The 15089-nt window shown below is 46.2% G+C and overlaps 1 protein-coding gene across 1 annotated transcript in view; it reads left to right on the plus strand.

Moving 5' to 3' along the window:
* Positions 1-1160: 1160 nt before the first annotated feature.
* The window catches only part of LOC109924471 (zinc finger protein 271-like), a 92704-nt gene continuing 78775 nt past the window's right edge, over positions 1161-15089 (plus strand). Inside the window, exon 1 of the mRNA XM_048619402.1 lies at positions 1161-1287. Within this exon, the coding sequence (XP_048475359.1) occupies positions 1206-1287 (82 nt within the window). The 5' untranslated portion in view covers positions 1161-1205. The remainder of the gene's footprint in view (positions 1288-15089) is intronic.

A 15089-nucleotide genomic window follows, 5' to 3' on the forward strand; every position in this document is an offset into this window, starting at 1 on the left:
TGATGTGACAAAAAGTATCATAGAATCCCCTATCATAGAATTAGCCCTTTAAATGACATTGGCCTTCCAAAGAGCATCTTACTCGACTCAATGGCACCACACCCTGCCCTGGCCCTCCATCCCTGTTACCCTGTATCTCCCATGCCTAAGCTAGCTAGCCTGCACATCTTTGGACTGTGGGAGCAACTGGAGCAAACCCACTGGGAGAACATGCAAGCTTCACCCTGAGTCACTGTGCCACCCACATACAAACTAATGGTTAATGGAAACTTACCCAGCCCCTACAGTGCCCACTGTTCTCTGATGACCTTGATTGCACCAGTAGGCACCACATGCCTCTCTCCAAGAGTGTGGACATAACCACGAAGACATCAAGAACAATAACCAAAAAAAAGCAAAGCAAAGCAAACCACCCACCCACACAACAAAAATACTGTGAATCTGAAACAAAAACAGAAATTGCTGGAGAAATTCAGCAATGGATCCTAATGAAGGACTCCGCTTTCTCTCCACAGATGCTGCCGAAATTGCTAAGTTTCCTCCCCACCCCACCTCCTTAGCAATTTCTGTTCTTGTTTAGGAAAAGTTGAAGCCCTGCAGCTTGCTACCTGGACTTGTTCATGTCCAGGAAAGAGGGCCCCCTCCTGGCACAAGGTCCACAGAGATCAGAAAGGGAGCAGGCGGGGCTGAAGTGCACGAATACACACGCCCCTCATGCATTTAACACCGTCCCTCAAGCCGTGGATGTACTTGGCTTTGTCTCCCTATCCACACATCTCCCTGTATTTGGTTCCTGAATCCTCTGCGGATTTACTCCTTCACCGTACTTCGTGTATTGGTTCACTGCGGGATTTGAACCTATTGCTCCGACGCCAGGGGCAATGAATGTTTTCACGATGCCACCCGCGCGCTGGAGCCCGGGTCACTCTGTCCCGCCCTTCCAGGGTAGAACGACCCTTTACGTCTATTGCCCACTAGGCCACGCCCTTTCCCTCACGTCACGCCCCCTCGGGCCGCCCGCACAGTCGGAGGGTAGGGGAGGACCTGACTCCGTTGCCATAACAGTCACCCGCGAGGGGAGGGGATGGGAAGGGGTGGCCGCGCAGGCGTAGGCCGTCGGATGTTGGGGGAAGCGGGCGGGTGGGAAGGCAGTGCGCAGGCGCGGGGTGAGGCCCATTGTTGGACGTTGCCCGAGGAGGAGGAGGATGGCGGCGATGGCCGGAGCTAGGGCCGGGGCGAGGGCAAGGGCTGGTGCTCTGCTCCCTCCTCCCAGTGCCGCCGCGTCAGGTAACTGGAGGCTAGCGACGCCGCCTGACTGGTTGGCGGCTCGACGGGGACTTTGGGGGAGGGGCGTGGGCAGCGGAGGAGGGGGTTGCACCCTACCCTCGGCCGGAGCTGTAAATGGCGGAGGGGCGATCGGGTTGGAAGCTGAGGGGAAGGTGGGGTGAAAACTCCCGGCCTCGAAGTCGCCATTTTGGAGCAGCGGGGGTCTGGTCGGAGCATGCGCGGCCGCCATCTTACTGCAGGAAGAAGGGGCCGAGCCGACTTGGCTCTGACCTGACAATGCTCATCCATTCTCCCAGTGACCGATTGTAAACGCGGTCTGGCCCTGACGTCACAATGCGCCCGTTGTCCCAGTGGTCCATCATAGATAGGACCTGCCTCTGACCTCACAATGCCACCCCCTCTGTCACAATGACCAATCATAGACAACGTTCTGCCTTCACAATGCTCACCTCCCCCCCCACCCACATTGTTCCATTAACCAATCATATGTACATCGTGGCTCTGTATTCATAATTCCCTTCTCCCCTATTGTCCCAGTGACCAGTCAGATGCAGGTCATATAGCAGGGGGCAATGTTGGGGGTGGAAGTTAGTAATCGATGAGGACTGATGGTGGTGGAGGTAAATTTGAGTCATTGATGGTCATATCCGATAGTTATCAAGCTGGGCATGACAGCAGTTGTTTTGGACTGTCATCAATCCTGGATATTTATTCCATGGCTGATACTTCACGCTTTCAAATGGCCAAAAATGTCAAGTGATCGGTAATCCGTTTGGCTAAGTAGTACTGAAAGTCTAACAATGCCAGGCAGTGGTAAAACTGGACCGTCTGCAGCACTGCCAGTTTCTTGAAGCATTGCTTGATAACATGCAACTAGAACATTGCTCAAAGGAGGAAAGGAGTGAAGATTTCTTGTCTTGCACTCATCAAGAGTAGACAGTAAGAAACTTGAGAGTTGGAAGCTGGGGCGACAAGTTTATACAGCAGGAGAACAGCATACTGATTGGTCAGATCACTGTTGACATGAAGATGCAACCAGAAATATTAACTGTCAGTGTTAGTCCTCAGACCAGGCCATTGTGCATTGTGTCACTAAGGGAATTCAGTCCCAGGGTGATGCCAGGCAATGCATGCTATACACCGGGACATAATTATTTAAACGCAATTCAACTCCTCACTTTTGGTGAGAGCTTTTTTTTCAGTTAACCACATCACCATCGCAACTCGCTGCCGGCTATTTAAACACGATGGTCGGTAATCCTAGACATTCGTTGATAGGGAATGGTCAGTAACCATGGACGGTTATCAATCAGGGACGGTTAACAATTCCTGACACTTATCAATAAGGAATAGTTGGTAATCCTGGATGATTATTAATACGGGACAGTCGGTAATTCTAGAAAATTATTAATACTTGATGGTTGATAATCCTAGACGGTTATTAGTACGAGATATTCGATAATCCCAGACAGTCATTAATATTGTATGGTTGGCAATATTGGATGGTTATTAATATGGAGTGGGTGATAATCATGATGGTTATTCATCGCAGACAGGCAGTAATCCCTGGCAGTCCTTAGTACAGGATGAGCAGTACTCCTGGATGGTTATTAATATGGGCCAATTGATAATTCTCGATGATTATTAAAATTTGGTAATCGTGGATAGTTAATAATATGGGAAGGGTTGTAATCCCTGATGATCATGAATGTGGGGCGTTGATAATCCCAGACAGTTAGTCATCCCAGACATTCGTTAACTCACGTTAAGAGGGCACAGACAGTAATATCGGGCAGTTAGTAATATGGTGTTTTAGTTTATCCTGGATGGCCAATAATACAAAAACGTCACTAATCCTAGATGGCCATCTGTACGGGATAGTTGGTAATCCCAACAGACATTAATACAGGTTGGTCAGTAATCCCAAATGGTTATTAATAAGAGACAGTCGGTAATATAGGACAGTTAGTCATCCCAGATAGTTATTAGAATGGGACAGTCATTAATCCTGGACAATTATCAATCTAGGAAGATCCGTCATCCTGGAAAGTGATTAATGCTGGAAAGTCAGAAATCCCAGATGGTTATTAATATAAGACAGTAAGTAATCTCAGACAGCCATTAACATGCAATGGTTGGTAATCCCACGTTATTAATACAAGGTGCCAGATAATCCCAGCAGCTATTAATTCCAGGCATTTGGTAATCCTGGGCAGTCATAAGTATGGGAAGGTCGGCAATCCCAGGCAATAATTATCAAAGGACACAGTCAGTGATTTTGGAGGATGTTATTACCTGAATTGTTAAACCCGGGCAGTTATTGATACAGGTCCAGGTGGTGATCCCAGGCATTTATAATATGGGATGGTCTATAATCTGGGACATTCTGTTCTCTGGGATGGTCTGTAATCTCGCATATTCGTTGTTTGTTTTGCTGGTCGCTTATTAATACGAAATGGCCAGGCATACCAGTTGATCTGTGTGGTTGTTAATCCAGGTCATTCGGAGTGCACGGTGAACCCCACCCTTTGATGGCCCAGTGTACTGTCTGTTTGTAAAATGGCCTGCCAACCTCACCATCTCACCATCTCACCTACCTTACCCCAGCCCCAACCCCCCAGCCTCTATTTATTTCCCACTTCCCACCCTGATGAAGGGTGTAAATCCAAAATGTTGACTTTCCTGCTCCTCTGATGCTGCCTCACCTGCTGTGTTCCTCCAGATCTACACTGTATTCACTTGTAATGAACAATAGATTACCTTTGGAAAGAGTAGGGCTCATTAGGGACCAAAGAAGTAATGTGTTTGTGTGGACTGGGAAAAAAAATGGTCTTCAGTGAAGACTTTATTTCAGTTTTCACAATAGAAAAAGATGACACAGGTATAGCCATCAGGCTGGACGACTTCGAAATGTTAAGAGAGAATTAACATAGAGAGATTGAAGGTCCTAATCGTTTAACTGCCTCAAAAGTGGATAAACCTGCAGGCCTGGTTACGATGTATCACAAGTTGTTAAGGGAAGCAAGAGATATTGGGGACCTTGGCAGTAATTTTCAAATCCTCTCTGTACACAGGTGAGGTGTCACAGAACTGGAGGGCTGCCAATATTATCCCATTGTTAAAAAAGGGAGGACTGGATAGGCCAGGAAAGTACAGGCCAGTTTGTTGAACCTGTGTGGTGAGCGGGTTATTAACAAATATTATCTGCACTTGGAAAAATCAGATTAATCAGGGCTAGTCAGCGTGGATTTGTTACGTTTGACAAATTTGATTGAATCTTTTGAGGAGAGTATATAAAGGTAATGCGTTTGATGTGATTACAGGATTTTTTTGAGGCTTTCACAAGGTGTCTCTTGGCAGACAGGCATCAGTGCTGGGCTCCTTAATGCAGTTGATATAGTTTTTCTGGATTTCAGCAAAACCTTTGGCAAGGTCCCACATGGGAGACTGATAAGGAAGTAAAAGCACATAGGATCCAGGGTAAATTGACAAGTTGGGTACAAAATTAGCTTATTGGCAGGAGGCAGAGGGTGGTGGTAGAAGACTGTTTATATATATCATAAATAATAGGGGACATAGCACTGATTCCTTCACACCAGCCTGCAGTCACAAACAATGTTACGATACGAAGACAGACACTGAATCAAATCAGCCTCCCTACCTTTGTATTCAGAGCAGAGTAAAATTAAAACCTTCAAAGACCCTCAAAATTGACCTTGGTGATTCCTAAACAGACTTTTTGAAAAATCAAACCCAGATTTTTTGAATAATCAATTCTAGACACCAGGTTTGCAGCTTAAATAAAAGTCAACAATTCATTAACAATACAGTTACATTAGCAGAACAAAATTAAACAACAAAGTTGATGTCAGAATTTAAACTCAATAACCTTTGTTTTCAGCCTCATTCGCACAGAACATAGACAGACAAATAAGCACACTTAAGGGATAAATTTAAAAAATGAAAGTAGCAAAACTGGCCAGATTACTTAAGAAGTTTCATGACGCGTGGTTCTGCAGATATGTATGCATTTTTCTCGGTTGATTTTTCTCAAAATGTCAATCAGGACCACTTTTTCAGTTCACTCTGAAGTTTCAATTACTCTTATAATTTAATTTCTGTTTTCTGAATTCCAATAGCTGGTAAAGGAGGGTTAGGCAAGGAACTTTCAAATCTTCATGCTGAAGCATCAGCAACCAAACTCCAAAATTACATTAATGACTTGGATGTGGATGTAGAAAGTATAATGTGTAAGTTTGCAGATGACACAAAAGTTGATGGTATTGTTGACAGTGAGGAACAAAGAACAGTACTGCACAGGAACAGGCCCTTCGGCCCACAATGTTATGCCGAACATGACGTCAAATTAAACTAATCCCTTCTGCCTGCCCTTGGTCCGTATCCTTCCAATCCTTGCATATTCGTGTGGTTATCTAAAAGTCCCTTAAAAGCCCTATTGTATTTGTCTTCACCACCATCCCTGGCAGTGTGTTCCAGACTCCTACCACTCTCTGTGTAAAATAAACTTGCCCTTCACATTTTCTTTGCACTTTCCTCCCTCACCTTAAATGCATGCCCCCAAGTATTAGACATTGCAACACTTGGAAAAAGATTCCAACTCTATCTATGCATCTCATAATTTTATAGACTTCTATCAAGTCTCCCTTCAGTCTCCGCCGTTCCAGAAAAAACAAACCAAGCTTTTCTATCCTTTCCTGATAGCTCATACCCTCTAATCCAGGCAATATCCTGGTAAACCTCTTTGCACCCTCTCCAAAGCCTCCACATCCTTCCTGTAATGTGGTGACCAGAATTGAATGCAGTACCCTAAGTGTGGCCTAACCAAAGTCTTATAAAGCTGCAACATGACATCCTGACTCTTGAACTCAATTTCCCAGACGAATAAAGACAAGCAGGCCATATGTCCTCTTTACCACCCTATCCACTTGAATGGCCACTTTCAGGGAGCTATAGACTTGAACCCTAAGATCCCTGATTACATCAGTGCTGTTCAGAATCCTGCCATTAACTCTATACAGTCCCTTAAGATTTGATCTCCCAAAGTGCAGCACTCCACACTTACCCAGATTAAACTCCATCTGTCATTTCTCCACCCATGTCTGCAACTGCTGTATGCAACTAATCGCACTGTATGCTTTGACAACCTTCTACACTGTCCACAACTCCACTTATCTTTGTAATATATGCAGACTTGCTAATACACCCTTCTACATTTTCGTCCAAGTCATTTGCGTATATATCACAAATAACAGAGGTGACAGTACAGGCCCCTGCACAACACCATTAATCATGGACCTCCAGCCAGAAAAACACCTTTCCACCAATACCCGCTGCCTTCAATGTGCAAGCCAAGTCTGAATCCACGTGGTGATGTCACTGTGGTTGCCATGCACCTTAATCTTCTGGATGAACCTACCATGTGGGACCTTGTTGAAAGCCTTATTAAAATCCATATAAGACAACGTCCACTGCTCTACCTTCATTGATCACCTTTATCGCCTGCTCAAAAACTTTAATCAACTTAGTAAGCCATGACCTACCCCACACAAAGCTGATTGTCCCTAATTACTCCATGCTTTTCCAAATGTGTGTAAATCCTAACCTTAAGAATTGTCTCCAAATAGTCTCCCAACCACCAAAGTGAGACTCACCAGTCTGTAGTTTTCTGGATTATCCCTTTTACCCTTCTTGAAAAGAGGAACAGCATTAGCTATTTGCCAGTCCTCCAGGACCTCTCCAGTGGCTAGCGAGAATACAAAGATCTTGGTCTAGGCCCCAGCAAACTCCTGTCTTTCCTCTCTCAGTAAGCTGGCATAGATACTATTGGGCCCTGGGGACTTATCTACCTTAATGCTCTTCACGAGACTCAATGTCACTCCTTTCTTGATCTCAAGGAGGAGGATGCTCTCAGGCTACAGTGTGATATTGATCAATTGGAAAATTGGGTAAAGCAATAGCAGATGGAATTTAATCCTGATTAGTGCAAGGCTATGCATTTTGGGAGATCTAGTAAAGGAAGGACAGACACAATGTATAGTAGATCTCTTCTAGGGTGTACTGAGGAGCAAAGTGCCTTTGGTATACAAGTCCATAGATCCCTGCAGGTGTCAGTACAAGTAGACAGGGTGGTGAAGAAGGCATACAGGATCCTTGTCTTCATTAGTCAAGGTGTAGAATATAGGAGCAAGAGGGAAGTAACATCCTAGTGGTATTATCGTTCGACTGTTAAACCAGAGAACCAGTTCTGGGGCCCAGGTTTGAATCCCTCCACAGTAGTTGGTGGAATTTGAATTCAATTAAAAATAAAACTGGACTAATGATGACCATAAATCCATTGTTGATTGTCAGAAAAACCCATCTAGTTCACTAATATCCTTCAGCAAAGGAATTGGCCATCCCTATCTGGTCTGTCCTATATGTGACTCCAGACCCACAGCAATATGGTTGACTCTTAACTGCCCTCTGAGCAATTAGGGATTGGCATTAAATACTGGTCTAGCCAGCGACATCCTCATTGCACAAATGAATGAAAAAAGAGGAAGTCTTGTTACAACTTTATAACACAATAGTTAGGCCACAAACAGAATCATAGAATCCCTACAGTGTGGAAACAGGCCCTTCGGCCCAATAAGTCCACACCGAACCTCAGAGCATCCCACCTAGACCCATCCCCCTATAACCCACCTAATATACACATCCCTATGGGCAATTTAGCATGGCGAATTCACCTAGCCTGCACATCTTTGGACTGTGGGAGGAAACCGGAGCACCCGGAGGAAACCCACACAGACACGGGGAGAATGTGCAAACTCCACACAGGCAGTTGCCCGAGGCTGGAATCAAACCTGGGTCCCTGGTGCTGTGAGGCAGCAGTGTTAACCACTGAGCCACCGTGCCACCCTGAATACTGTGTGTAGTCCCATAATCACACTGTTGGAAGGATGTGATTGCAGTGGAGAGGGAAGAGAGCATATTCGCTAGGGATGTTGCATGGGATGGAAAATCTTAGCTATGAGGAGAGAATAAATAGGCTGAATTTGTTTTCCTTCATGCAAAGGAGGCTGTTGGGGTGTTTGTGGGTGTAAGGTGGTAAGATCTGATGGAGATATATAATATTAGGAGAGACATAGATAGGATAGATCGTGAGAATCTTTTCCCCATAACAGCCATGTCTAAGACCAGAGGATATAAATTTAAAGTGAGGAGTAAGTGGTTTAGAGCATATCTGTATGAGTCTTGGGATCCAAGTCAAAGTGGCATTTTGGATCCAAAATTGGTTGAGAAGCAGGATACGGAGGGTGATGGAGGAGAGATGTTTCTATGACTGGAAGTCTGTTTCTAGTGTGGTTTCACAGCGCTCAGTGCTGGGACTGTTGCTGTTTGTAGTGTAGCTTAATGATTTGGACTTAAAGCATTGGTGTTGGAACTCTTGAAGAGCATTAAGGTGGATACGTCCCCATGGCCTGATGGTATCTAACCCAGGTTATTGAGAGAGGCAAGAGAGGAGATTGCTGGGGCCTTGACCAAGATCTTTGTATCCTTGCTAGCCACTGGAGAGGTTCCGGAGGGCTGGCAAGTAGCTAAAGTTGTTCCTGTGCTCAAGAGAGAAATAGGGATAATCCAGGAAACTACAGACCAGTTTCACCTTGGTGGTTGGGAAGCTGTAGGAGAGAATTCTTAGGGATAGGATTTATGTGCATTTGGAAAAGCATGGAGTAATTAGGGACAGTCAGCATGGCTTTGTGCAGGTCAGGTCATGTCCTAGTAACTTGATTGAATTTTTCAAGGAGGTGCCGAAGATGGTCTATGAGGCTAGAGCAGTGTATGTTGTTTACATGGATTTTAATAAGGCTTTCAACAAGGTCCCTCATGGTAGGCTCTTCCAGAAGATTAAGATGCATGAGATCCATGGTGACTTTGCCGTGTGGATTTGGAATTGGATTGCGCACAGAAGACCGAGGGTGTGTTTCAGGCTGAAGGTCCGTGACTAGTGGTGTTCCGCAGGGATTTATATTGGGATCTCTGCTATTTGATACATAAATGACTTAGATGAAAATGTAAATGGGTGGGTTAGTAAGTTTGGATACAATTCAAAGATCAGTGGAGTTGTGGACAGTGTAGACTGTTGCCAAAGGATACAGAGGGATAAAGATCAGTTGCAGATATGGGTGGGGAAATGGCAGGTGGAGTTTAAGTGTGAGGTGCTGCACTTTGGGAGATCAAATGTTGACGAAAAGTTACAGTTAATGGCAGGACTCTGAACAGCATTGAAGTATAGAAGGATCTCAGGGTGCAAGTCCATGGCTCCCTGAAAGTGGCGGCGCAAATGGATAGGGTGATAAAGAAGCATTTGGCACGGAAGTTCATAGAATCCCTACAGTGTGGGAACAGGCCATTTGGCCCAACACGTCCACACCGCCCCTCCGAAGAGCATTCCCCCCAAACCCATCCCCCTACCCCTACATTTCCCATGTCTAACCCACCTAACCTAAACATCCCTGGACACATTGGGCAATTTAGCATGGCCAGTTCACATACCCTGCACATCTTTGGACCATGCCTGGAAACCAGAGCACCCGGATGAAACCCACGCAGACACGGGGAGGATGTGCAAACTCCACACAGACAGTCGCCCAAAGGTGGGATTGAACCCAGTTCCCTGGCTCTGTGAGGCAGCGGTGCTAGCCATTGAGCTACCGTGCCACATGTTTGCCCTTTACCGGTCGGGGAATTCAGCACAGAAGTTTGGATGTCACGTTGCAACTTTGTAAGGCCTTGGGTCGGCCACATTTAGAGTATTGCATTCAGTTCTGGTCGCCACATTACAGGAAGGATGTGGAGGCTTTGGAGAGGGTGCAGAAAAAGGATGTTGCCTGAAATAGAGGGTATGAGCTGAGGGGAAACTTGATAGATGCCTGTAAAATTATGAGATGCATAGATAGAGTTGATGGTCAGAATCTTTTTCGATGCATTGAATTGGTTAGGATTATATTTGCTAGATTGCAAAGAATCAGCAGGATCATGTAGAAACCTATAAAATTCTAACAGGACTGGACAGGGTATAGATGTAGGAAGGATGTTCCTGATGGCATGGGAGTCCAGAACCAGGGCTTACAATCCAAGGATTCGGGGTAAATAATTTAGAACTGAGTTGAGGAGCAATTTCTTCACTCAGAGTGGTGATCCTGTGGAATTTGCTACCATAGAAAGCAGTCAAGGCCAAAACATTATATGATTTCAAGATGGAGTTGGATATAGCGCTTCGGGCTAAAGGAATCAAAGCACTTTGGGAATACTGTGTTCAGTTCTAGTCTCCCTGCTATACGAAGGATGTTGTGAAACTTGAAGGGGTTCAGAAAAGATTTACAAGGATGTTGCCAGGGTTGGAGGGTTTGAGCTATCGGGAGAGGCTGAATAGGCTGGGGCTATTTTCCCTGGAGCTTCGGAGGCTGAGGGGTGACCTTATAGAGGTTTACAAAATCATGAGGGGCATGGATAGGGTGAATAGCCAAGATGGGGGTATCCAAAACTAGAGGACATATGTTTTAGTTGAGAGAGGAAAGATTTAAAAGGGACCTAAGGGGCAACCTTTCCACATAGAGGGTGGTGCGTGTATGGAATCAGCTGCCAGACGAAGTGGTGGAGGCTTGTAAAATTACAACATTTAACAGGCATCTGCGTGGGTATATGAATAGGAAGGGTGTAGAGGGATATGTGCTAAATGCTGGCAAATGGGACTAGATTAATTTAGGATATCTGGTTGGCATGGATGAGTTGGACCAAAGGGCCAGTTTCTATGCTGTACAGCTTTATGACTCATATGGGTGAAAAGCAAAAACAGGCCATTAAATTGGATGATCAGCTAAGATCATAATGAAGGACTGAATGACCAACGCCGGTTTTTATTTTCTGTTTCTATAGGACAGGGAGAGAGAGAAACGCAAAGAAACTGAAACAAGACAGAAAGACAGAGAAGTATTAGACTGACAGAGGATAGAGAGAGGAAGAAAGAAAGAGAGAAAGCAGACCAGTGTGAGACAGGAAGAGACCCTCTTTGGTGCTGCAATCATCCTTGGGTCAAGCTTGGATATTGTTCAGGTCATGATACATATTAATGTGAACTGCTTCATTATCTGAGGAGTCATGACTGGTGTTGAATTTTGCAATCTTGTCAGCAATTATCTCTGACCTCCTGGTTTAGAGGCTGGTCCTGAGCATGCGAAGTCACTACAAAGCTGCTCTTCCCTTCCCTTAATTGTCTCTGCTGTGTGCCCGAGTTTGGGAGACTCCCATGTTGTCAAGCCAGTGCCCAGTGAGAGCCTGCTGGCTCCAAGTCGTTGTAGACCAGTCATGGATGCCAAAACAAACCAATCTGTGCCTCGAAGATCATTGGCGGTCCTTCGTAGACGAGGATGACTCTCTTCAACTCTGGGGGTGAGTCTGTAGGTGACTGTACAGACCCAATGCGGCTACTGCAGGCTCTGTTACACTTGGGGCGGGAGCATTGGCGTGGCAGCGCGCTCCTTTCGCTGTTTTTGCCTGGCTTCCTCTTTTTCCCAATGTCAAGTCTCGAGGTGCTCGAGGCTTTCCTGGACGCTGCTCCTTCACTTTGGGCGGTCTTGGACCAGTGACTCCCAGGTGTCTGTGGGAATGGTGCACTTCACCACTGAGGCCTTGAGGTTATCTCTGAAGCGCTTCCTCTGTCCACCTCGGGCTCGTCTGCCGTTTCGGAGCTGGGAGTAGAGCACCTCCTTGGGGAGTCTTGTGTCAGTCATGTGGACAACGTGCCCAGCCCATTGTAGCCGATCAAGGTGGGGGGTCAGTGCCTCGATGCTGGGGATGTTGGCCTGGTCAAGGACGCTGGTGTTAGTGCGTTTTTCTTGCCAGCGAATTTGCACGATCTTGTGCAGGCAGCATTGGTGGTACTGTTCCAGTGCCTTGAGGTGTCTGCTCTAGACAGGCCATGTCTCAGAGCCACATAGGAGGGCAGGAACCACCACAGCTCTGCAAACCATGATCTCAGTATCAGATCTGATGTTGTTGTTCTCGAACGCCCTTTCCTACAGGCGGCCGAGGGCTGCGCTAGCACGCTGGACGCGATGCTGGATCTCTTCTTCAGTAATTGCTTTGGCCAACAGGACACTTCCGAGATATTGGAAGTGGTCAATGTTCTCTAAGGCCTCCTTGTAGACCTTGATGACCGGAGGTTTGCTGCACAATGCCAGGCCAGGTCAAGTGAGGATCTCTCTCTTACAGCTGTTCAGGGTGAGACCCGTGCTCTCCTATGCCTCGATAAAGGTGCTGACAAGGGTCTAGAGATTGACATACACAAGCATCGTCTGCGTACTTGGGGTGACTTTGGTTTTGGCTTGAAGGCGGTGGAGATTGTGTAATTTCCGGCAGACTCCATAAGTTAGTTCCATCCAGCAGGCAGATTGTCAGCGGTGAGGGTGAAGCATTGCAGTGAGGTAGCTGTTCATTGCCCCATTTCGGTGCAGGATGATTTTGAATCGAGGTTTTGGTAATACATGTTGGCAGTAGGAGAATGCCATTCAGCCCCCGTGCCTTATTCAATCACATCATGTCTAATCCACATTCCCACTGACACCCAATAACCTTTCACTCCCTTGGCTTAAAAATCTATCTACCTCTGCCTTAAAAAATATTCAATGTCTCACAACCCCTGAGAGAGAAATTTTATTTTAAACCAGCGATTCCTGATTTTTAATCAGTGACTCCAAATTGTAGGTTCTTCCATGAAAGTCAACATCTGCCCCAAGCTTGGATATTGTCCAAATCTCTTGCTTTTGAACATAGACTGCCTCAGTATCTGGAGAGCCTTGACTGGTGCTCAATATTGTGTAATCATCAGTGAACATCCCCACCTCTGACCTTATGATGGAGAGAAGGTCATTTCACGAAGCAGCTGAAGATAGTTGGGCCTAGGACAATACCCGAGGAAATTCTGCAGATGTGTCCTGGAACAAAGATGACTGATGTCCACAAACCACAACCATCTTCCTATGTGCCAGGTATGACTTCAACCAGTGGAGAGTTTGACTCCAATACCCATTGATTCCAGGTTTGCTGGGACACCTTGATGCCACACTTGGTCAAGTGCAATCTTGATGTTAAGGGCTGTCATTCTCACCTCACCTCTGGAATTCAGCTCTTTTGTCCATGTTTAAACCAAGGCTGTCATGACGTCAGGAGCTGAGTGACCCTGGTGGAACCCAATCTGGGCGTCACTGAGTAGGTCCTACTTGATAGCACTGTTGATGACACCTTCCATCACTTTACTGATGATCGACAGTAGACTGATAGGGTGGTAATTGGCCGGCTTGGATTTGTCCTGCTTAGCTGGGCAACTTTCCACATTGTCGCGTAGACGCCGGCATTGCAAATGTACTGGAAGAGCCTGGCTAGGGCAGTGGCAAGTTTTGGAGCACAAGTCTTCAGTACTATTGCTGGAATGTTGTTAGGATCCATAACCTTTGCACTACCCAGTGCCTCCAACTATTTCTTGATTCACCTGGAGTGAATTGAATTGAGTTGGCTGGAGGCTGGTATCGGTGATGCTGGGGACCGCTGGAGGAGGCTGAGATGGATCATCCATTCAGCACTTCTGGCTGAAAACTGCTAAGAATGCTTCAGCCTTATCTTTAGCATTGAAGTGCTGGGCTCTTCTGTCATTGAGGATGGGGATATTATTCACGACTGGATGTGGCAGGACTGCAGAGCTTAGATATGATTCGTTGGTTGTTGGTCACTTAGTTCCATCACTTGCTGCTTATGCTGTTTGGTATGCAAGTAGTCCTGTTTGATCGCTTTACCAGGTTGACACTTCATTTTCAGTTATGCCTAGTGCTGCTCCTGGCTTACCCTCCTGCACTTTTCATTTATCCAGGGTCAACACCTTGGCTTGAAGGTAATGGTTGAGTGTGGGATACGCAAGGCCATAAGTTTGCAGATTGCGCTTGATTGCAACACGAAAGATTTTGGCGGCAAGTAGCTCACCTCGTGACTTCCCCTACCTGTCCACTATCTAGAAGGCACAAGTCAGGAGTATTATAGAGTACGGCCCACTTGTCCGGATGGGTGCAACTCCAACAACACTTGTGAAGCTTGTCACCATCCAGTACAAAGCAGCTGCTGCTTGATTGGCACCACGTCTATTCCCTCCACCACTGATGCTGAGTAGCAGCAGTGTATACTATCTATAAGATGCACTGCAGAAATTCACCATACATCTTTACACAGCACTTTCCAAAGCCACGACCACTTCCACCTAGAAGGACAGGTGCTGTAGATACCTTGGAACAGCACCACCTGCAATTCCTCACCGTCCTGACTTGGAAATATATTGCCATTCCTTCACTGTCACTGGGTCAAAATCCCGGGATTCCCTCCTGCAGGCTATATGGGCTACTCTACAGCATGTGATTTGCAGAGGTTCACCTCCACCTTCTCAAAGGCAGCTGGGGACAGACAATAAATATTGGCCAGCCAGTGATGCCCTTGTCCCACGAGTGAATAAGGAAAAATCAAGTCACACTTTGTTCTATTAAGTTCCAGTGACTAGAAGCCCTTTCTGTCCAACCTTTCCTCATAATGCAACCTGCCGATTCCAGGTGTTAGACATAGTAGGAACTGCAGATGCTGGAGAATCCGAGACAACGAGATGCAGAGCTGGATGAACACAGCAGGCCAAGCAGCATCATAGGAGCAGAAAGGCTGACGTTTCGGGCCTAGACCCTTCATCAGAAAAAAGGGTCTAGGCC

This window comes from Rhincodon typus, chromosome 42, assembly GCF_021869965.1.
Source record: "Rhincodon typus isolate 14 chromosome 42, sRhiTyp1.1, whole genome shotgun sequence".
Classification (NCBI taxonomy): Eukaryota; Metazoa; Chordata; class Chondrichthyes; order Orectolobiformes; family Rhincodontidae; genus Rhincodon; species Rhincodon typus.